This window comes from Lutra lutra, chromosome 2 (genome assembly GCF_902655055.1).
Source record: "Lutra lutra chromosome 2, mLutLut1.2, whole genome shotgun sequence".
NCBI classification, from domain to species: Eukaryota; Metazoa; Chordata; class Mammalia; order Carnivora; family Mustelidae; genus Lutra; species Lutra lutra.
The window spans coordinates 61,476,085-61,501,169 of record NC_062279.1 but is presented as its reverse complement, the minus strand read 5'-3'; the positions used below and the strand labels follow the sequence as shown (position 1 = coordinate 61,501,169).

General features: G+C 37.0%; 1 protein-coding gene across 1 annotated transcript in view; it reads left to right on the top strand.

Moving 5' to 3' along the window:
• Positions 1–22,890, top strand: part of ANAPC10 (anaphase promoting complex subunit 10) — a 97,484-nt gene extending 74,594 nt beyond the window's left edge. The window contains 1 exon segment of the mRNA XM_047717554.1: positions 22,263–22,890. Coding sequence (XP_047573510.1) covers positions 22,263–22,493 — 231 coding nt within the window. The 3' untranslated portion in view covers positions 22,494–22,890.
• Positions 22,891–25,085: the final 2,195 nt, after the last annotated feature.

Genomic DNA, 25,085 nt, shown 5'->3' with positions numbered 1-25,085 from the left:
TACACCCAACGTGGGGCTTGAACTCATGACCGTGAGGTCAAGAGTGGCATGCTCTTCAGATCAGGTCAGTCAGTCACCCTGTGCCTGTACTTTTTTGTGTCTGGTTTCTTTTATCCAACATGTTTGTGAGAGTCATCCATATAATATAGTTGGGTAGTTATAGATTATTTATTCTCATTGACTAAAGAATATTCCGTTTGGTGACTTCATTCCAGTTTATCTATTTGACTGTTGGTCTGTATTTGGATAGTCTGGCTATTACAATTAGTGCTCCTGTGAACATTTGAGTGTATACTCTTGAACATCTATATGTATTTCTGTTGAGTATATACCTCTTTGATTTGTAGTGGTTCTTTTATATATATTTTCAAGATAGGTGTCCCTTGCTGATATAGGCATAATATTTCCCAATCTGTGGCTTGTTTTTTGCACTTTCTTTATTGTGTCTTATAATGAACAAAAGCTCTTAATTTTAAGATAACTGATCAATATTTATTGATTAGTGCATTTTGTGTCCTGTTTAAGAAAATTTTATCTCCTTTAAGGTTACATGTTTTATTTTCTTCTGGAAGCTTCTGACATTTTACCTTTGACATTTAGGTCAAAATCCATCTGGAGCTCTTGTTGTTTATGGTGAGAAATGTAAGCATCAAGATTATATGGGTTTTTTCCCCCTTCAAATGGAAGCCCTAATTATCCAGCATCATTATTTGAAGAGAGCATCTTTCCTCTGTTGCACCAGAGTGTCATCTCTGACAGTAATCAAATGACTGTAAATGTGTGGGTCTGTTTCTTAAGTCTCGTAGCTGTTCCATTGGGTCTATTACTTTATCTTTGCACTAATTCCATGTTATTTTAGTTACAACTTTATACTGACCTTATATCCAGTGATCTTGTTAAATGTTCTTTTTTTTTTTTTGATCTTGTTAAATATTCTTATTAATCTTAATCATTTATAGATTCTTTTGGATTTCTAGATATGCAATCATATAATTTACAAATGTTATTTTTTTTCTTCCCTTACCATCCTTTTTCATCCTATCTCCTTCCTCCTACTCCTCTTGGTTCATTTCCTTCCATTTTCCTTTCAGTATTTCCCTGCTTGACACCTCCAGTACAGTGTTAAATAGAAGTGGTGATAATCTTGTTTTTTTTTTTTAAAGATTTTTTATTTATTTATTTATTTATTTATTTATTTGACAGACAGAAATCACAAGTAGGCAGAGAGGCAGGCAGAGAGAGGGGGAATCATGCTCCCTGCTGAGCAGAGAGCCTGTGGTGGGGCTTGATCTCAGGACCCTGAGATCACGACCCGAGCCGAAGGCAGAGGCTTAACCCACTGAGCCACCCAGGCACCCCTTGTTTTGTTTATTTTCATTGGAAAAGTTTTCAGGGTTTCACCATTGTATATGAATGCTGTAGGTTATTTGTTCAAAAGATGCTATTTTTCATATTAAGGAGATTGCATTCTGTTCTTATTTGCTAAGAATTTTAAAATTTAAAATGGGTATTGAATTTTTCTAATGTTTTTTTGCATTTGAAATATAATTTTATGATTTTTCTCCCTTCTATTAGCAAAGTCAATTATATTAATTTTTAAATAACAATCTAAAATATTATTTTGCATATACTAAATATAAAATTGTTTGACCTGTTTCTTTTTACTTTCTAAAAATGTGGTTATTAGAAATTTTTAAATTACGTATGTTGGTCACATTTGTGGCCCACACTAATTTTCTACTGGACAGGCCTGCTCTTGATATTTTCTCTCTCTAGAAAAGAGTTTGCTTTTTCCTGGGCTAGATAGATAGAGCAGCTTTACTCCTTTCAGTCTCCAAGTTGAGTTGAGGCTTTGTAGCAATTTGGGTAAGGTTCTGTCTACCTCTGTTCTTTAATACTCTCATATCACAGCTGTGCCTGAAACTCTTTAAGTTTCTTATTTTGTCTTTTCTGAAAGACTACTAATAATAGCTCTGCATGTTTCTCTGACTTCAAGAAGCAGCTCTCTGCCTGGACAAAACCACAGTTCTCAGCATCTTGCTCATCCCAGAATCTATAAATGCCCCCCCGCCCCGCCATGGTTGAAGTGGGTGCAGAGAGACAGGAGCCTCTCAGGTTCTCTCCTCCCCAGGATCCTGACCTCCTCTAGTCCTCTTTGCTTCAGCAGCTCTCTGGTAACTCTAAAATAATGACTGTATTTTACCTATATAGTTATTTTCAGCAGGAACATTGATCTGCTACAAACTGCCATTCTCTTCTATTTAAAAGAGACACTTTTAAAGTCCAGACCTTTCTCATGTGGCTTCTATGGTGGAATCTTTCTGTCTTGCCTTGCTTTCTGTAGTTCCTTCACCGATCCCTTCAGAAGTTGCCTCTTAAAAAGGAGGTATAAAATTTTGAGTTATTAGCATATAGCCACTTTAGGTATCTGAAGTCATAGGTCTGGATATGATTATGTTGGACAATTTTTGATGTTTTATGAGTCTGAATGAAAGGCAGAGACTGTGAATACACTGGACCACATTTTGCAAGTTTGCTGTCTGTGTAATATGATACCCGGCCACCTAATAAGAATAAAAATGAAGTGAATATAATTAGAAACAAAAATCAATAAGGATCCATAAATATACTTTCTAATACACTTCTTGATTAGAATAATTTGAGTCATCAGCATATAGCCACTTGAGGTATCTGAAGCCATAGGTCTGGATATGATTATGTTGGACAATTATGGACTCTGTTGTGAGACTAGCTGTAGGACTGAACTATGAGGAATATATCAGTTAAGGAACAGACAAGGAATCTCCACAAAGACCAAAAAAAAAAAAAAAAAGAGGAAGGTGGTAGGAATATCTGAAGAAGGTGAAATCACAGAGGCCATGAGAACATTTCAACAAGGAGGTTTCATCAAGTTATATAGAAAGGATAAGAAGTTTCAAATTGAAAAGTGTTCTATGGATTGAGCAATAATGACACTATTAAATATTATAACACTTCTCTGGGAAAACTTAAAAATTATACAGTAATAAAGTTACCCTGCTTTTATTTTTTAACTTAAAAAAAAATTTTTTTTTTAAGATTTTATTTATTTATTTGACAGACAGAGACCACAAGTAGGCAGGGAGGCAGGCAGAGAGAGAGGAGGAAGCAGGCTCCCTGCTGAGCAGAGAGCCCCATGCGGGGCTCGATCCCAGGACTCTGGGATCATGACCTGAGCCGAAGGCAGAGGCTTTAACCCACTGAGCCACCCAGAGCGCCCCAACTTTAAAAATTTTTTAAAGATTTTATTTATTTGTGTGTGTGACAGAGAGAGAGCGCACAAGCAGGATGAGCAGCAGGCAGAGGGAGAAGCAGGCTCCCTGCTGAGCAAGGAGCCCAATGAAGGGCTCAATCCCAGGACCCCAGGATTATGACCTGAGTTGAAAGCAGATGCTTAACTGACTGAGCCACCCAGCCATCCCTATCCTACTTTCATTTTTGATCTCCAAAAAGACACTATACTACATACTTTTATCTATTGCTATGATTTCTTGATAATTCATTAGTTAGATAAGACTTTTAACCTTTCTTTACAACTGAAACATAAACTAAAATGGAAGCATAATTTTAGTATGTATATATGCATATATTTATATTTACTGGTTTTCTTTTTAATGTTAGTTAAGTCTGGTTAACTTGGCTTCTCAAGTTTTGTTGTTCAAAAATTTTCTGCAGTTTCTTCTTAACATTTCTTTACCATTTTGGGCTTTTGATGAAATTATTGTTTTTAAATGACATTAATTTCAAATTTATTTAGAATTATTCATGTAGATTAGTAGAACACTCTACTAGTTCTTTTGTTTTCATTAAGCTCTTCGCTCTCACTTTAAGACCAATTAAGCTATTTAACCTTAACTCTCTAGGAACTCATTCTGGGGTAAATTTGTCTGTGTAGAAACCTTTTTATGACTTAGGATACAAAATGAATGTCTTGACAATCTGTAGCAAGGTGACTGGTTTTAACCTCAAAATCACCTTCTTACGTAGTTGCCTTCTTCACTAGTGCAAAAAGCTTGCTTTCCATACTGAGCTTTTCCAGTCAGATTCTTTCTTTCTTGTTAGGCTGCTTTTGTGGTATTCTTACTTTTAGCACATTTGGAACTTCTGAAGTTTCTTTTGGGTTATATTAGACTTTTTTTTCTCTACAAGTAGGTCATCATTGCTGTTAACTGGGTCTGTTCCTTCATAAGTGAAAGGATGGTTAAAATTCCAGAATCTGCTGCTTTGTGTGTTGACAGTTCTTGTTGAGATTCTATAGAATTTTATCAAGTCACAGCCATTGTTAATGAAGGAGGAAAAGATAGTGAGAGTGGAGAGTAGAGGACAACTTTATTGAAACAACTATCGAGTACTTATTCCTTATTTCATTAATTTTCCAGGGATATGTGATTATCAATAGCAAAGGACAGATAAACAGTTTTGTATTTAATATTTCACATCATTTTTATTGATAAATGACTTTTTTTTTTTTAAATGTAAGCTTTGTTTATGGTGGAGTTAAGCAGTGTATCCTTGGAGGGGTACATCTGCTCTTAAACAAATTGTAGACAGAGTAGAGGAAATAAATTACTTAGACTGGTGATCAGAAGCAGAAGATCCCAGAGCCAAGCCAAGAGATACCTTCGTAGAGAATCTCTAATGGATTGTATTAACACACAGTTTTTACCATTGTAGACTTTGCACCATAGCAGCTAGTATCAAGGAAGGAATATTAAGGAAAGATGGTGGCTCCTGGTCAGAAGTAACTTAGGTTCTGGGCTGGCAGTAGGGGTGATGTTGTGGTCCGTTACATGGCTCATCCTGCCACTAGGTGGAATACCTGCCTACTATAGTTGCCTCTAACACATATTTAAGAAGTAACTAATTAACTAAAGATCATGGTCAAATAATGAAATGAAGTGTGGTTTTTAAAAATATTTATGTATTTGTTTGATGCCTGGGTGGCTCAGTCAGTTAAGCATCTGCCTTCAGCTCAGGTCATGATCCCAGGGTCCTGGAATCAAGCCCTGCACTGGGGCCCCTACTCAGCCAGGAGTTAGCTTCTCCCTCTCCTGCTGTCACTCCCCTTGCTTGTGTTCTCTCACTCTCTCTCTGTCAAATAAATAAATAAAATCTCTAAGAAAATATTTATTTATTTGAGAGAGCATGGGCAAAGATCGGGATGGGAGGAGGAGGGACAAGCAGACCCTATATGAGCACAGAGCCCGACATGGGGCTCAATCCCAGGGCCCTGAGCTGAAACCAAGAGTCGGATGCTTAACTGTCTGAGCCACCCAGGTGCCCCAAAATGAAATGTTGAAGAAATACTTATTTCAAATTAACATTAGGAATCGTCTCAGTTTGTTATATTTGTTTGGGTTAGTTATAAACTCGTAAAACCCTAGACATTTTTTAACGTGGAATTTTCACTAGCATATAAATTTTCAATATTCATTATTCATCTGATGCCCATACGTATTAGTTTTCTGTTTCTGTGTAACACATTGCCACAAATTTAGTGGGTTAAAACACACATACTTATTATCTCACAGTTTCTCTGAATCAGGAATCTAGGCATATCATAGCTGCATCATCTGCCCGGGATCTTTCAAGGGCTGTAGTTAAGATGTGCCAGGGCTGTGGTCTTATCACAGGCTTGACTTGAGAAGGATCTCCTTCCAAGTTCACTCAGGTAGATGTATTTTTAAGCACATAACTTCAAGTATTTAACTTTGCATTAGTAAGTCTTAACTTTATTAATCTTTAAATTTATAAATATACCGAGTTACCGCTTATTTTCTCTGTAATTTAGAACTCTTAACTATCTTTAGTAAACCATTTTATGTATTTTGTATACAAAACTGTATATAAACTACAATATTACGTAAAGTGTAAAAGTCTTAAAATGTTAAATATAAATAGATATAGTGGTCAGGGTCATTAGGTAAAATCATTAGATAAAACCCAGAATTCAATAATAAACTTTATCAAAGAACTGTTTTGAGAGGAAATTGATTTGGCAAGTTGGGGGTCCCTGGTGACCTTGACCAGACTGGTCAAAGATTGGTTTCAGTGGTGGGGACAAAATTCATGTTGGAGGGGGATAAAAATAACTAGCAGGTAAAAAAATAAAAAAATAAACTTTTTAAAGGAGTTTTGCTATAAAAGGGAACAGAGAATTGTGACGATAAGTGGAGGAAGACATAGGATTAAGAAAGGGTTTTATTTTTAATTTTTAAAACAACAAATATTGTGGCATGTTCAAATGCTGCTAACAGTGATCCAGTGGAGAAGAGAAAATGATTTGGAGAGAGAATGTTTATTAGGGAGCAGAGTCTTCAGTTGGGAAAATCTTTGCAAAAGGATCTTTTGGCAAATGGAAGAACTGGCCTCGGGAAATTCGGAGAGCAGTTTTTTTTTTTTTTTTGTTTTTTTTGTTTTTTTTTTTTTTTTTTTTTACTGTGTAACAGCTGATGGGAAGATGCTATTTTTTTTTCTGATTGTCTCTGTTTTCTTAATGAAATAAGATATTAGCTCAGAGAGAGAAGATTAGAGGAGGTGTTAGGATTTGAAGAGAAAATCCCAGAGACAGTGAAACCAAATTTTCTGAAGGGATATATAATAGGAATTTTGCATGGTGCTAAATAGATACTTGAATGGACACTTGTCATCTTGAATTAAAGTGAGAACCAGTTAGCATGGTTGATTATTTTTCTTCAATAGGTATAGGATAAGCAGAGAGTTGGATTTAACCAGGATTGTTATTTTCCTTAAAAAAAAAAAAAAACAGTGAGAGAGGGACATTTAATTTAAGTGTGTAAAGAGATTGATTATCATGATAAGCTATTGGATGTCATTGAGATAAAGTGGGAACTAAGATTGAGTGGATTAATGGACAGTTAAAAAAGTAGGTGGAATCAATAGTATAGCGATTTTGCTGGGGGTAATACTATTGCCATGGGGATCACTAGAGAAAGGCAGTAACTTAGGAGCCTGGAGCTGGGGATATTTTAAGTCAACATTTCAGCTATATTGCAGCCATTGCTCACGATCAAGTACAGAATTTGACTGTGGAGGCATAACTAAGGCAGAAATCAGAACTATTAGAAGTGAAGAAATTGAGGAAAGGAGAATCCAGGTTGTTAAATGGATTATTTCTAGGGATGTAGAAATCACCAAAAAGGATGAATCTATTCGTGGAGAAAAGGAGTACTACCAATGAGATACTAAATTCAGGTACTAAAACTTTCTGAAAATTTTTCCTCCCCCAGCCACCATCAAATTAAAAATAGCTTTTTAAATAAGATAAATACATGTTTATTAAGAAAAACATAGGTAAGGGGCACCTGGGTGGCTCAGTCAGTTAAGCGGCTGCCTTCAGCTCAGGTCATGATCCCACAGTCCTGGAATCAAGCCCCATATTGGGCTCCCTGCCAGCAGGGACCCTGCTTCTCCTTTTCCCTCTGTCTGCCGCTCCCTGTCCTTGTGCGTTCGCTCGCTCTCTCTCTGTCAAATAAATAAAATCTTTTTTAAAAATTTGAAAAAAAAGAGGAGTCAAGATGGCGGAGAAGTAGCAGGCTGAGACTACTTCGGGTAGCGGGAGATCAGCTAAATAGCTTATCTAAAGATTGCAAACACCTACAAATCCAACGGGAGATTGAAGAGAAGAAGAACAGCAATTCTAGAAACAGAAAATCAACCACTATATGAAAGGTAGGACTGGCGGAGAAGTGAATCCAAAGCGACTGGAAGATAGACCCCGGGGGGAGGGGCCGGCTCCCGGCGAGCGGCGGAGCAACGGAGCAAAATCAGGACTTTTAAAAGTCTGTTCCGCTGAGGGACATCGCTCCAGAGGCTTAACTGGGGTGAAGCCCACGCGGGGTCAGCGCGGCCTCAGGTCCTGCAGGGTCGCAGAAGGATCGGGGGTGTCTGAGTGTCGCAGAGCTTACCGGTATTAGAACGGGGAAGCCAGCTACAGAGACAGAGCCGAGGAGTGACTCTCAGCTCAGGGTTGCCTTGAACCGGTCGCAGGCTCGGTCAGCTCGGAGCGCGGCCAGAGGCCAGGGTGACGGGAGTCATTGGGCGCTGTTCTCTGAGGGCGCACTGAGGAGTGGGGCCCCGGGCTCTCGGCTCCTCCGGGCCGGAGACCGGGAGGCCGCCATCTTCATTCCCGTCTTCCAGAACTCTACGGAAAGTGCTCAGGGAACAAAAGCTCCCGAGAGCAAACCCAGCAAACCCGAGCGGATTACTCACCCTGGCCCCGGGTAAGGGCGGTGCAACTCCGCCTGGGGCAAAGACGCTTGAGAATCACTACAACAGGCCCCTCCCCCAGAAGATCAACGGGAAACCCAGCCAGGACCAAGTACACCTACCAAGGAGTGCAGTTTCAATACCAAGGAGAGCGGCAGAATTCCAGAGGAGAAGAAAACAAAGCACGGAACTCATGGCTTTCTCCCCATGATTTTTTTAGCCTTGGAGTTAATTTAATTTTTTTTTTCTTTTTCAATTTTTTTTTCTTTTTCTTTTCTTCTGCTAAATTTTTTTAACTTTTACTGTTTTCTTTTTTAACGTTTTTTAAATAGTTTATCTAATATATATATATTTTTCCTCTTTTTATATTTTTTCTTTATTGGCTTTTTTTTTTTAATAGTTTCTTTTTTTTTTTTTCTTTTTTCTTTTTGAACCCCTTTTTATCCCCTTTCTCCCCCCTCACGATTTGGGATCTCTTCTGATTTGGCTAAAGCATATTTTCCTGGGGTTGTTGCCATCCTTTTAGTATTTTACTTGCTCCTTCATATACTCTTATCTGGACAAAATGACAAGGTGGAAATATTCACAACAAAAAAAAAAAAAACAAGAAGCAGTACCAAAGGCTAGGGACCTAATCAATACAGACATTGGTAATATGTCAGATATAGAGTTCAAAATGACGATTCTTAAGGTTCTAGCCGGGCTTGAAAAAGGCATGGAAGATATTAAAGCAACCCTCTCCGGAGATATAAAAGCCCTTTCTGGAGAAATAAAAGAACTAAAATCTAACCAAGTTGAAATCAAAAAAGCTATTAATGAAGTGCAATCAAAAATGGAGGCTCTCACTGCTAGGATAAATGAGGCAGAAGAAACAATTAGCGATATAGAAGACCAAATGACAGAGAATAAAGAAGCTGAGCAAAAGAGGGACAAACAGCTACTGGTCCACGAGGGGAGAATTCGAGAGATAAGTGATACCATAAGACGAAACAACATTAGAATAATTGGGATTCCAGAAGAAGAGGAAAAAGAGAGGGGAGCAGAAGGTATGTTGGAGAGAATTATTGGAGAGAATTTCCCCAATATGGCAAAGGGAACAAGCATCAAAATCCAGGAGGTTCAGAGAACCCCCCTCAAAATCAATAAGAATAGGTCCACACCCCGTCACCTAATAGTAAAATTTACAAGTCTTACTGACAAAGAAAAGATCCTGAAAGCAGCCCGGGAAAAGAAGTCTGTAACATACAATGGTAAAAATATTCAATTGGCAGCAGACTTATCCACAGAGACCTGGCAGGCCAGAAAGAGCTGGCATGATATATTCAGAGTACTAAATGAGAAAAACATGCAGCCAAGAATACTATATCCAGTTAGGCTATCATTGAAAATAGAAGGAGAGATTAAAAACTTCCAGGACAAACAAAAACTGAAAGAATTTGCAAACACCAAACCAGCTCTACAGGAAATATTGAAAGGGATCCTCTAAGCAAAGAGAGACCCTCAAAGTAGTAGATCAGAAAAAAACAGAGACAATATACAATAACAGTCACCTTACAGGCAATACAATGACACTAAATTCATATCTCTCAATACTTACCCTGAATGTTAATGGGCTAAATGCCCCAATCAAAAGACACAAGGTATCAGAATGGATAAAAAAACAAAACCCATCTATATGTTGCCTACAAGAAACGCATCTTAAACCCGAAGACACCTCCAGGTTTAAAGTGAGAGGGTGGAAGAGAATTTACCATGCTAATGGACATCGGAAGAAAGCAGGAGTGGCAATCCTTATATCAGATCAATTAGATTTTAAGCCAAAGACTATAATAAGAGATGAGGAAGGACACTATATCATACTCAAAGGAATAGTCCAAAAAGAAGATCTAACAATTTTAAATATCTATGCCCCTAACGTGGGAGCAGCCAACTATATAAACCAATTAATAACAAAATCAAAGAAACACATCGACAAGAATACAATAATAGTAGGGGATTTTAACACTCCCCTCACTGAAATGGACAGATCATCCAAGCAAAAGATCAACAAGGAAACAAAGGCCTTAAATGACACACTGGACCAGATGGACATCACAGATATATTCAGAACATTCCATCCCAAAGCAACAGAATACACATTCTTCTCTAGTGCACATGGAACATTCTCCAGAATAGATCACATCCTGGGTCACAATTCAGGTCTCAACCAGTATCAAAAGATTGGGATCATTCCCTGCATATTTTCAGACCACAATGCTCTGAAGCTAGAACTCAATAACAAGAGGAAATTTGGAAAGAACCCAAATACATGGAGACTAACAGCATCCTTCTAAAGAATGAATGGGTCAACCAGGAAATTAAAGAAGAATTGAAAAAATTCATGGAAACAAATGATAATGAAAACACAACGGTTCAGAATCTGTGGGACACAACAAAGGCAGTCCTGAGAGGAAAATATATAGCGATACAAGCCTTTCTCAAGAAACAAGAAAGGTCTCAGGTACACAACCTAACCCTACACCTAAAGGAGCTGGAGAAAGAACAAGAAAGAAACCCTAAACCCAGCAGGAGAAGAGAAATCATAAAGATCAGAGCAGAAATCAATGAAATAGAAACCGAAAAAACAATAGAACAAATCAACGAAACTAGGAGCTGGTTCTTTGAAAGAATTAATAAGATTGATAAACCCCTGGCCAGACTTATCAAAAAGAAAAGAGAAAGGACCCAAACAAATAAAATCATAAATGAAAGAGGAGAGATCACAATGAACACCAAAGAAATACAGACAATTATAAGAACATACGATGAGCAACTCTACGCCAACAAATTTGACAATCTGGAAGAAATGGATGCATTCTTAGAGACATATAAACTACCACAACTGAACCAGGAAGAAATGGAAAGCCTGAACAGACCCATAACCAGTAAGGAGATTGAAACAGTCATCAAAAATCTCCAAACAAACAAAAGCCCAGGGCCAGATGGCTTCCTGGGGGAATTCTACCAAACATTTAAAGAAGAACTAATTCCTATTCTCCTGAAACTGTTCCAAAAAATAGAAATAGAAGGAAAACTTCCACACTCATTTTATGAGGCCAGCATCACCTTGATCCCAAAACCAGACAAGGATCCCATCAAAAAAGAGAACTACAGACCAATATCCTTGATGAACACAGATGCAAAAATTCTCGCCAAAATACTAGCCAATAGGATTCAACAGTACATTAAAATATTACTCACCACGACCAAGTGGGATTTATTCCAGGGCTGCAAGGTTGGTTCAACATCCGCATATCAATCAATGTGATACAACACATTAATAAAAGAACAAGAATCATATGATACTCTCCATAGAAGCTGAAAAAGCATTTGACAAAGTACAGCATCCCTTCCTGATCAAAACTCTTCAAAGTGTAGGGATAGACGTCACATACCTCAATATTATCAAAGCCATCTATGACAAACCCACCACAAATATTCTCAATGGAGAAAAACTGAAAGCTTTTCCGCTAAGGTCAGGAACACGGCAGGGATGTCCGTTATCACCATTGCTATTCAACATAGTACTAGAAGTCCTAGCCTCAGCAATCAGACAACAAAAGGAAATTAAAGGCATCCAAATCAGCAAAGAAGAAGTCAAACTATCACTCTTCGCAGAGGATATTATACTATATGTGGAAAACCCAAAAGACTCCACTCCAAAACTGCTAGAACTTGTACAGGAATTCAGTAAAGTGTCAGGATATAAAATCAATGCACAGAAATCAGTTGCATTTCTCTACACCAACAACAAGACAGAAGAAAGAGAAATTAAGGAGTCCATCCCATTTACAATTGCACCCAAAACTATAAGATACCTAGGAATAAACCTAACCAAAGAGGCTAAGAATCTATACTCAGAAAACTATAAAGTACTCATGAAAGAAATTGAGGAAGACACAAAGAAATGGAAAAATGTTCCATGCTCCTGGATTGGAAGAATAAATATTGTGAAAATGTCTATGCTACCTAAAGCAATCTACACATTTAATGCAATTCCTATCAAAGTACCATCCATTTTTTTCAAAGAAATGGAACAAATAATCCTAAAATTTATATGGAACCAGAAAAGACCTCGAATAGCCAAAGGAATATTGAAAAAGAAAGCCAAAGTTGGTGGCATCACAATTCCTGTACTTCAAGCTCTATTACAAAGCTGTCATCATCAAGACAGCATGGTACTGGCACAAAAACAGACACATAGATCAATGGAACAGAATAGAGAGCCCAGAAATAGACCCTCAACTCTATGGTCAACTCATCTTCGACAAAGCAGGAAAGAATGTCCAATGGAAAAAAGACAGCCTCTTCAATAAATGGTGTTGGGAAAATTGGACAGCCACATGCAGAAAAATGAAATTGGATCATTTCCTTACACCACACACGAAAATAGACTCAAAATGGATGAAGGATCTCAATGTGAGAAAGGAATCCATCAAAATCCTTGAGGAGAACACAGGCAGCAACCTCTTCGACCTCAGCCGCAGCAACATCTTCCTAGGAACATCACCAAAGGCAAGGGAAGCAAGGGCAAAAATGAACTATTGGGATTTTATCAAGATCAAAAGCTTTTGCACAGCAAAGGAAACAGTGAACAAAACCAAAAGACAACTGACAGAATGGGAGAAGATATTTGCAAATGACATATCAGATAAAGGGCTAGTGTCCAAAATCTATAAAGAACTTAGCAAACTCAACACCCAGAGAACAAATAATCCAATCAAGAAATGGGCAGAGGACATGAACAGACATTTCTGCAAAGAAGACATCCAGATGGCCAACAGACACATGAAGAAGTGCTCCACATCAGTCGGCATCAGGGAAATACAAATCCAAACCACAATGAGATATCACCTCACACCAGTCAGAATGGCTAAAATCAACAAGTCAGGAAATGACAGATGCTGGCGAGGATGCGGAGAAAGGGGAACCCTCCTACACTGTTGGTGGGAATGCAAGCTGGTGCAACCACTCTGGAAAACAGCATGGAGGTTCCTCAAAATGTTGAAAATAGAACTACCCTATGACCCAGCAATTGCCCTTCTGGGTATTTACCCTAAAGATACAAACGTAGTGATCCGATGGGGCACGTGCACCCGAATGTTTATAGCCGCAATGTCTACAATAGCCAAACTATGGAAAGAACCTAGATGTCCATCAACAGACGAATGGATAAAGAAGAGGTGGTATATATACACAATGGAATACTATGCAGCCATCAAAAGAAATGAAATCTTGCCATTTGCAACGACGTGGATGGAACTAGAGGGTATCATGCTTAGCGAAATAAGTCAATCGGAGAAAGACAACTATCATATGATCTCCCTGATATGAGGGAGAGGAGATGCAACATGGGGGGTTGAGGGGGTAGGAGAAGAGTAAATGAAACAAGATGGGATTGGGAGGGAGACAAACCATAAGTGACTCTTAATCTCACAAAACAAACTGAGGGTTGATGGGGGGAGGGGGTTGGCAGAGGTGGGGTGGGCTTATGGATATTGGGGAGGGTATGTACTATGGTGAGTGCTGTGAAGTGTGTAAACCTGGCGATTCGCAGACCTGTACCCCTGGGGATAAAAATGTATGTTTATAAAATTTAAAAAAAAAAATGAAAAAAAAAACAAAAAAAAAATTGAAAAAAAAAATATATATAATGGTGAGAAAATATTCTCACCACTTTATATATATTGTCTATTTGTATTTTGGTGAATATCCTTAGACTTTTCTCTATCCATACAGAAATAATGTATAAAAAATATACAAAAAATATATAAAAAATAAGATCATATAAGAGTTATTTAGTACTTTGGTTTTTAAAATTAACCAGAGATAGCTGCAAATAACTGAAAATATGTTTAGAGATACAGCATTTTTATGTGTTGCTATAAGATATTCCAGGATATGGACCATTTTTTTATTTAACTACTCTGTTTCACTAGTGCTGTATAACAAATAACCTAAAACTTAGTGGTATTAAACAATAGTAATCCTTTATATTTTTTGTGATTTCCATTCAGGAATTTGGAAAGATCTTGGCTGGCCATTTCTCTCTAATAGTCTCTCATGCAGCTATAGTCCTTTGTCAGTTAGGCTGACTGAGACTGGAGAATCATTCCACTTCTAAGGTGGTTCACTCATGTGGCTGGCAGGTTGGGTCTAGGTTTGTCTCCACATGATCTCTCCTGGGGTCTTCTTGAGTGTCTTCATGTTATGGTAACTGTTTCTCCCAGAAGGAATGGCACAAGAGAAGCTGTAGTGCCTTTTATGATATACCGGCAAAGTCTCTCATTGTCACTTGTACCACACTCTGTTGGTTGCAAAAGCCAACCCTAACCCGTTGTCGGAAGAGACTAGTCAAGAGCATAAATCACCAGGGTAGTTAAATGGTAGTGATTTAACTTATTTGCAACTATGAATATTATTATATATATATAATCCTTGTGCCATTAAGTTTTCCCCTATAGTTCCAGAAGTGATGTTACTCTGTTAAGGAATAGTTATATTTAAAATTTTGATAGGTATTACCAAGTTTCTCTTCAGAAAGGTTATACCTATTTAATTTCCATACAACTCCATGAGAGTACATTTCCCCTACCCTCACCAGTAATTGGTGTTCTTAATTATTTTAATCTTTACCAATATGATAGATTTTTTTTAATTTAAATTGAAAGCCAACATATAGTACATCATTAGTTTCAGATGTAGTGTTCAATGATTCATCAGTTGTGTCTAACACCTGTGCTTATTACATCACCTGCCCTCCTTAATGCCCAATACCCAGTTACCCCATCCCTCCACCCACCTCCCCTTCTGCAACCCTCAGTTTGTTTCCCAGAGTCAGGAATTTCTCATGGTTTTTCTTCCTCTCTGATTTCTTCTCATTCAGTTTTCCCTCTTTTCCCTATGAGCCTCTGTACTATTTCTTATATTCCACGTATAAGTGAAACTCCATAATTGTCTTTCTCTGATCGACTTATTTCACTTAGCATAATAACCTCCATTTCCATCCACTTGAGTGTAAATGGTAGGTGTTCATCCTTTCGGATAGCTGAGTAATATTCCATTGTATATATGAGGCATATTTTCTTTATCCATTCATCTGTTGAGGGACATCTTGGCTCTTTCCACAGTTTGGCTCTTGTGGACATTGATGCTATGAATGTTGGGGTGCAGGTGTCCCTTCTTTTCACTACATTTGTATCTTTGGGGTAAATAACCCAATACTGCGATTCCTAGGTCATAGCTTAGCTCTGTCTTAACTTCTTGAGAACCTCCATACTATTTTCCAGAGTGGATGTACCAGCTTATATTCCTACCAACAGTGTAAGATGTTTTATTTATATATTTAACTTATATCTAATATTGAGATTGAACAATTTCCTTATGTTTGTTGGCCCATTGCCTTTCTCCTTTTTTGTGTGTATAGACTGTACATGGTGTATGTCAATTTTTTAAAATTTGTGTTGATTTTTTTTCCTTAAGATTATTTATCTATTCCTTTAAGAGAGGAAGAGAGTTGGGGAGGAGAGACAGAGGGAGAGAAAGAGAGAGAATCTTAAGTAGCTTCCATACCCAGCATGGAGCCCAGTGTAGGACTCAAGTCTCACAACCCTGAGATCATAACCTGAGCTGAAATCAGGAGTTGGGTGCTGTTAAGCACTGGGTGACTGAACCACCTAAGCACCCCTCAAGATTATTTCTAATATATCATTCCTTTGTTGTGAAATTTAGGTGTTTTTCTTCCCAGCTAACTTTTTGTATTCTTTATTTTTAGCCTTACAGAAGTTTTTGATGTTCATTGTAGTTAAATTTATATTCTTCCTTCATCATTGGTTTAGAAGGTGAACCCTACCAGAAGATTGTAAACACGATCTTATATATTTTTCCTAATACTGCTTGTATAGATACTTAATTCTTTAATAATTTACTTTTGACTTTAGTATAAAGTTAAAATCTAAACTTTTTATTAAATAATAAGTTGTTGCCATGCTAGTTTTTGAAAACTATCTTTTCTTCACTGTGGCTGTTAGTTTTTCTACTCAATATCCATTCTCCCTAACCTTTATTCTGATAGAACTCCAATTTTATTCAACTCCCTACCTTCCAGAAAGTAGCTATGTACTGTCACCATCTCCATACCCAGGGGGTGAGTACTAATTGAGCCAAACCAATCATGGTGGTCTCACTCCTCTTCTGATGATTAAGTGAAGGATGAATATTTAACAAGAGCTTCTGAGAAGGTGTGCTTTATTCTTAAAAAAAAGATCCAAGAGGTGAGTGGTATTTACTTTCTGCCTCTGGTGGTGTGCTACAGCCATCAAGTGACTACTACAAGGGAAGCCAGTTTGGGAATAATGCTAATCCACCTGGAAGAATGAAAAGATGAAAGGACAATTAGAGTGCATCCTTGAGATTTTAAATTAACATACCCCATGACCTTGTTAACTCAGACATTCCTGTTGCATGAGATGCTGAATTTCCTCATTGTTCAAGTGTCATTGAGTTAGATTTTATGCTCCCTGCAGCCAAAGGCATCCTGACTGATCCACCTATTGATAATTAAACGCAGTACCATACCATTTATTTAATAACACTTTATACTAGATTTCACTATCTAGAATTATCAGCTGTACTCCTTGCCCCCATTTTTCTCTTTCAGATTCTAACTTTTCCTATCCTCCACGTTTTTCCCCAGAAAAACCTAAGAATTGATTTAATATTTATAGCTTTACTTTTGGGTTTTGTTTAGTTTTGTTTTTAAATATGTGGAGCCCAACATGGGTCTTGAATTCAAGACCTTGAGATCAAGACCTGAGCTGAGATCAAGAGTCAGACACTTAACTGACTGAGCCACCAGGCGCCCCTTCTGTTTTTCTCTTTGATTTCATCTGTCAAGTATATTTTTACCATTTGCTTGTATTTAGAATATTTCTTAATCACTGTGTTAAAACACAGATTTGCCTATTATAGATGATATGTAATCAGCTTTTTGATATATAATTTACATACCATACAGCTAATCAATTTAAGATGTATAACCATTGGTTTTTATTGTGTTCATGGAGTTGTACAACCATCATCAGTTTTAGAACATTTTTTTTACCCCAAAGGTGCTAAGTAGTCACTTCCAACACCGCCCCCCCCGCCACTACTCAGCCCTAAGCAGTTACCAATCTACTTTCTGTCTGTATGGATGTACTTACTTTAGGCATTCATATAAATAGAATCATACAATGTCGTCCTTTGTGACCAGCTTATTTCACTTATTTTCAGGGTTCATCTGTGTTATGCATATATCAGTGCTTCATTTCTTTTTATTCCCAAATTATATTCCATTGTATGGGCATATCCTGTTTTGTTTATCCATTCAGCAACTGCAGGCCATTTAGGTTGTTTACATCTTTTGACTATTATGAATCATGCTGTTGTAAACATTTGTGTACATGTTTTTGGGTGAACATATGTTTCCATTTCTTTGGGGGTATATATCTGAGGGTAGAGTGGCTGGGTCATATGGTAACTATGTTTAATCACTTGAGGAGCTGTGAAATGATTTTCCAAAGTGGTGGCACCATTTTACACTCCCATCAGCAGTGTTTTAGGCTTTCGATATCACTACATGATTTGGGGGTTTTTTTGAGTTGGAGTTTTTGTGTGGTAAAATAAAAAAAAAATTACTATTTTAATCGTTCGTAAGTACAGTTCTGTAGCATTAAGTGCATTGTTGTGCAACCATCACCACCGTCATCCACCTCCACAAGTTTTTTTTTATCTTCCCAAACTGAAACTCCATACCCATTAAACACTAACACTCCATTCCCCTCTCCCTGCAGCCCCTGGCAACTGTCATTCTACTCTCAGTCTCTGAGTTAGACTACACTAGCTAGGTCCCTTTTGAGAGAGGAATCATGCAGTATTTGTTCCTTTGTGACTGGCACATTTCACTGGTAATAATATCTTCAAGAGAACCCTTTTTTTAAAAAGAGGTTATTGTTAAGTAGTCTCCATACCAAACATGTGGCTCAAACTCACATTCCTGAGATCAAGAGTTTCATGCTCCGCCAACTGAGCCAGCCAGGTGCCCCGAGAACCTGAGTTTTGTTTGTTTGTTTGTTTTAAGAGTTTATTTATGTATTTGACAGACAGAGATCACAAGCAGGCAGAGAGAGAGGAGGAAGCAGGCTCCCTGCTGAGCAAAGAGCCTGATTCGGGGCTCAATCCCAGGACCCTGGGATCATGACCTGAGCCGAAGACAGAGGCTTTAACCCACTGAGCCACCCAGGTGCCCCGAGAACCCGAGTTTTTTTAAAGGCAGTGTTTGATGCATGCATACATCTTCTATGAACTTATTTTGTATTTTCTATATACCATCCTGCCATGTCCTTTTTAAAAACTTTGTTTTAGTATATATAATACTATTTACCTTTTTCCTCTCGAAAGATTTTGAAATTGAAATTCTATTTTTAATTCTATTATTGTTCTTTTTATAATTCCCTTCATGTCCTATGTGTCTATGTTTATTTATGTGTAGGATATAAAGGAAATTGTATGATTAGTGGGGAATTCTCTCCTACGTATATTTCATTTAATTCATGTTTTATTTGTATAAGATGGGATTTCAGATAAAATTATTACTACTAAATTATTATGTTTATATAATGTAAAACACAGTATGTTTTTTAAAGCACAGTCCCTGGGATCACACTACCTGTTTGAATCTCAGCTCTGCCACTTACCAGCTGTGTGACTTCACTGAAATTACTTAATCTTTCTGAGTCTCGATTGTCTCATTTGTGACATCAGGATAATCATATTACCCGCCTCATTGCTAGGATTAAGTGATTAATATACTTATTGCACTTAGAACATTACCTGGCACATAATAGTGCTAGGTAAGAGCTTGCTGCTATTACTATCATTAGCATTCTTTTTGAGAAATTATTATTGACATTTACATTTTATTTTATAAACATATTGATTTATTCTTTTTGACTATTTTTGTTGTTATTTCTTCCTCACTACCAGTATTCTTATTATAATTTCTTTCTTAAAGTCTTACTATCATGTTTAAATCCTATTTTTTTCAGGCGTGTTCTGTCTTATTTGCCACTGTTTTTTTGTTTATTTGTTTTCAGTCCCTAGAACATTGTTTGGCATATAACAGTTGCTCAGTAAAGACTTGATGTGTGTAGAGCCCTTGCATATCTGTTAAGCTCTGGTAAAAAGGTGGGCTAGAGAGAGACTGCATGGCAAGAAGAGGAAAAAGAGACTTACTTCCTTGTCTTTGTGTCCTGTTTGCTTTCCATTATCTCAGCAGTGTTTCTTCACAGCAGCACTTCCTTCCCATAGCTACACCTGAGTCCAGCTTGCAGTTTTTCTAACACTCACTACCAGCTTAGTGAAGCTATGTCAGAAAAGTCAGCACCATAAGCCACTTGGCTCCCACTCCTCAAGAGTTCTGTATACCAGCCCCATGGGGCACTTCCTTCAGGGACACCAGCATCAGCCAAACAGCTCCCTCCTGCTGCAAAATCTTGGTATAACTTTCAGTACACTGAAGCACTTAAGATATGCTAGGAAAATAACATTGAGTCTACCAGAAATAATGGTTACATTTGTCAAAAGCATTCTGTTAGTAAGGAGTTGAATTAGAATCTAGGTTTTAGTTTTTGTTCATTGTTGAAGTTCATTATAGTACATTTACCTTGAGAATAGTTTCTTCTTTCACCCAGAAGATCTTTCTTCCTTCTCTGAACTCCTGTAGTTCTGTGAACTACAAATATCTATTATAATAGTCTACTTTATCTGCTATAACAAATTACCACACAGGTAGTAGCTTAAAACAACACAAATTTGTTACATTACAGTTCTAGAGGACATTAAGTCCAAAAATGGGTTTACGAATTAAAATCAAAGTGTCAGCCAGCTGGCTTCTTTCACGGGGATTTTTTGAGGGAAACTCTTCCTTGCCGTGTCCAATTTCTGGAGGCTGCCTACTTTCCTTGACTTATGGTCACATCACTCCATAACTCCAACCTGTGCTTCCACCATCACATCTCCTCTTATCTCCTGCCTTCCTTTTATAAGGGGCCTTGTGATTATAGTAGGTCCACCTAGGAAGTCCAGGATAATCCTATCTGAGGATCGTTAACTTAATTACATCTGCAAAGACCTGTTTGCCATGGAAGTTAAGATAACCGCAGGTTTGGGGGGAAGGACAGGGACATCTTTGAGGTTCCATTATTCTGCTTATCATATCTTTCTTTTATTTAGAATCATTATGCCAGAGCTGGAAGGGACACTTTGATGATAACTTGTGCAATTACTTTATTTTATACTTGAGGAAACTGACTGAAACAAATGAAGGTTGTTTGTCCACCTCTGAGCTTGTTTTAAGGTTAGGAAGAAGGCCTTATTCATGTTTTGTATGCTTAAATATACTTAGAAAAATACCTTGAACATTTTAAGTATTCAATAACTATTTGTTACCTAGTTGAGTAAAAGGCTAGTGATGGAAAACAGATATATCTGGTCCACTTTAAGTTAGTGCTAATGCAAATTTAATAAACAACAACAAAAACCACTGACTAAAAATACCACAAGGAGTAAAGATTTATTCATTCTTACATTCTGTAGTTAAAAGGAGATATCATTCAGTCTTAAAAATAATTACCCTTTTTAGGATTCCTTTTCTCTTTATCTTGTCCACATCTCTACTTTTGTCAACCCACCCTTCTCTATAAAAAAGTGAATGTAAGAATGAAGAAAGAAGAAGGAGGGAAAGAAGGAAGAAGGGAAGGAGGTGGGGGGGAAGAGAGAAGAGAAAAATGAAAAAGAATGAAAGAAAGAAAAAGAAGAGGGAGAAAGGGAAGGAAAAGAAGAAGACACAGTGGTGTTCACTTAATTGTTTTGTAGAATAATGCATGGAATCCAGATTTAGATTCTTTGATACTGCTATTTGGCTGTGTTGATAGGTAAACCTAGATTTTTGGTGATGTGTATAGTTTATTATGTGTTCAATAATTAAGGTAACTTAGAAATCAATATTTATCTTTTATTTTTTATTTTTTTTTTTAAAGATTTTATTTATTTATTTGACAGAGAGAGATCACAAGCAGGCAGAGAGGCAGGCAGAGAGAGAGGAGGAAGCAGGCTCCCTGCTGAGCAGAGAGCCTGATGCGGGGCTCGATCCCAGGACCCTGAGATCATGACCTGAGCCGAAGGCAGCGGCTTAACCCACTGAGCCACCCAGGCGCCCCAATATTTATCTTTTAAAAACTATTTCATAACTTTAGAAGAACTTTTAGAAACTTAGGTTTACCTTTTGACTTTTGATTTTTTCCCCCTTGTTAAGAAAGGATTGTTTGATTAAAATAAAATTAAGAATTAAAAAAATTTATCTGGCATTTCTTATTAAAAATCTAGGTTTTAGATTTAGAGTATTATGCAGACTAGATAAATCACTACTGTTGTTCAAGAAACAAAGTTTTGATTTTTTTTTAATTATTGGGTTTTTTGTTAATATTCTTATAGTTTATATAGAATCTAATTTATTATTAAATGTGTTCAGGTATATTAGGTATGGTCCTTGAAATAAAGTATACCTGAAGCATAATGTTAGATTCTTTTCCTACTTACATCAACATGGTCTTCCATCGGCTATATACGTGTATACATGTCTGATTCAAAACTTGTATGTTATACAAGTTTCTATAAACACTAAGACTGCATACATCTATTTTTATTTTGTCTCCTAATGTGGTACATGTAGAGTGCTTATTAGCAAGTGTAAAAATGGACCATGATGTAAAAGTGCCAAATAAGTGGTAATGGGTTTTTATCATATTGTCATTCTCTCAATGAGCAAATGGTTAATTATAAGTCAACTTTAGAATGCGTTCATCATAGTATACTTACTGGGTGAGAACATAATCTGACTTCTGTTTTCTTGGCAGCAACTTGAATTGGTGGAACCAAGTGGCTGGATTCATGTACCCTTAACTGATAATCATAAGAAGCCAACTCGCACATTCATGATACAGATTGCAGTTCTAGCCAATCATCAAAATGGAAGAGACACCCACATGAGACAAATTAAAATATACACACCAGTGGAAGAGAGCTCCATTGGTAAATTTCCTAGATGTACAACTATCGATTTCATGATGTATCGTTCCATAAGGTGACCTTAATACAGAACAAAAGTCATTAAACATATCTTTGTTTTATCTCATCAGTAAATATTATATCTGGAATCTTTATTGAAAACATCAGTTATTTTGCAATTTTGTATGCATTGAAGAGTATTTTATTGTAACTTTAATAAATAGATTTTGGGTCATATAATTTTTATTTTCTTTAACATATAATGAAGCTCACATATTTTACATTATTAAAAAAGGATTTAAAGCCAATCATTAAATTTTTCATTATATCAAAAGAAAAACAATTGAACTGAAAATTTTAAGAGGTAACAACTTTTTACCAACTAAGTGAATATTGTGAACGTCCATTAGAGTAATGGTTTATTTCGTGTTTGGAAACAATACTATGTTTTATCAATAAATACTATCTTTAATAGGCTAAAATTCTTCTTCTTCTTTTTTTTTTCTTTCTTTCTAGAGGAAGCTTATTCTTTTAATACTGGGCCTTTTAAAAAACAATGTCAAAATAGGCTTAGCATTAGGTGTCTTATGAGAACCATTCTGATTTGGAGAACATAGTTAATTGTGTTGTAATTACTTCCATGAAATACTTTTAATCCCAGGGTTCTCTGCATCGTGATACTGGGTCAGAGATTGCCAGTATCATGTGCTACTTATAGAAGAGTTCAATTCAAATTTGTGTCTGACACTAAAGCATTCCTTGAGGGATAATGTGTCTCATAAAAATTTTTAAAATGTATGAGATTGTTCTTTGTACACAAAAATATTTTAAAGGGGCTTAAATGTGTTTTCTTTCCATGGTTTAAAATGAGTAGATTTGATTCTCTATGGTTTTTTCCACCTTGTATCTAGTACTTTTTAGGAGGATGATTATTTAGCCACAGAACTTCTCCAGCTTAGTTCTTATTTGGGAAAGACTCCTTGGTGGTTTTTGCATTGCTGAAGTCTGACGTCTTCAGACTGAAGTCTTAAATAGTCAAGTTTTCATTCTTCTTTTTTTAATTGAAGTATAGTTAACATACAATGTTATATTTGTTTAAGGTGTATAACAAAGTGATTTAACAATTCTATATGTTGCTCAGTGCTCACCATACAAAGTTACTGCAATGTTATTGACTGTATTTTCTATGCTGCACTTTTTATCTCCAGGACTTATTTTATATCTGAAAGTCTGGATCTCTTAATCCCTTTTACCTATTTCACCCATCCCCCTAATCCCCTCCCCTCTGGCAACCACCAGTTTGTTCTCTGATTTTAAGAGTTTTGTTTTGTTTTGTAGACTACACCTGTAAGTGGAAATCAGATGGTCTTTGTCTTTCTCTGTTTGACTTACTTCACTTAGCATAATACTCTCTAGGTCCCTACATATTGTGAATGGCAAGATCTCATTCTTTTTTATGGCTGAGTAACATTCCATCCTGTGTATTTATATAGCACATCTTCTTTATTCATCTGCTGATGGACACTTGGATTGCTTCCATATCTTGGCTATTGTTAATAAGTCTGCTTTAAAACATAGGGATGCATATATCTTTTTGAATTTAATATTTTTCTTTTCTTTGAGTAAATACCCAGTAGTGAAATTGCTGGATCATATGGTAATTCTTTTTTTTTTTTTTTTGGTAAAGATTTTATCTATTTATTTGATACAGAGAGTGAGAGAGAGAGCATGAGTGTGGGGTAGGGACAGAAGGACAGGGAGAAACAGACTCCCCACTGAGTAAGAAGCCTGATAGTCCAATCCCAGGACCCCGAGATTATGATCTGAGCAGAAGGCAGACGCTTAACAGACTGAGCCACCCAGGCACCCCATGTTAGTTCTATTTTTAATTTTTTGAGGATCCTTGATATTGTTTTCTACAGTGGTTGCATCAATTTACATTCCTACCAACAATGCATAAGGGTTCCCTTTTCTCCACATTCTTGTCAACACTAGTTACTTCTTGTCTTTTTGATAATAGCCATTCTGACAGAAATGAAGTGATATCTCATTGTGGTTTTGATTTGCATTTCCTGGGTGATTAGTGATGTCTAGCATCTATTCATATATCTGTTGGTTATCTGTATGTCTTCTTTGGAAACATGTCTAGTCAGGTCCCTTTTTTTAAAATTATTTAAAAAAAATTTTTTTTAATTAACATTATTATTTGCCCCAGGGGTACAGGTCTGTGACTCATCAGGCTTACACATTTCACAGCACTCACCATAGCACGTACCCTCCCCAATGTCCATCACTCAGCTACCCTATCCCTAACCCCACCACCAGCAACCCTCAGTTTGTTTTGTGAGATTAAGAGTCTTTTATGGTTTGTCTGCTTCCTGATCCCATCTTGTTTCATTTTTCCTTCCTCCTTTTTATTTTCTTTTAAGATTTTATTTATCTACTTAGAGCATGAGAGAAAGCAAGAGCACAGGCAGAGGGAAGGCGTAGAGGGAGACGCAGACTCCCTGCTGAACAGGGAGCCCAACGTGTGCCTCGATCCCAGGGCCCTGGGATCATGACCTGAGGCAAAGGTGGACGCTTAACCGACTGAGCCACCCAGGTGCCCCTTTGCCCATTTTTTAATTGTATTGTGTGTTTTTTGGCATTGGTTGTATAAGTTCTTTATATAT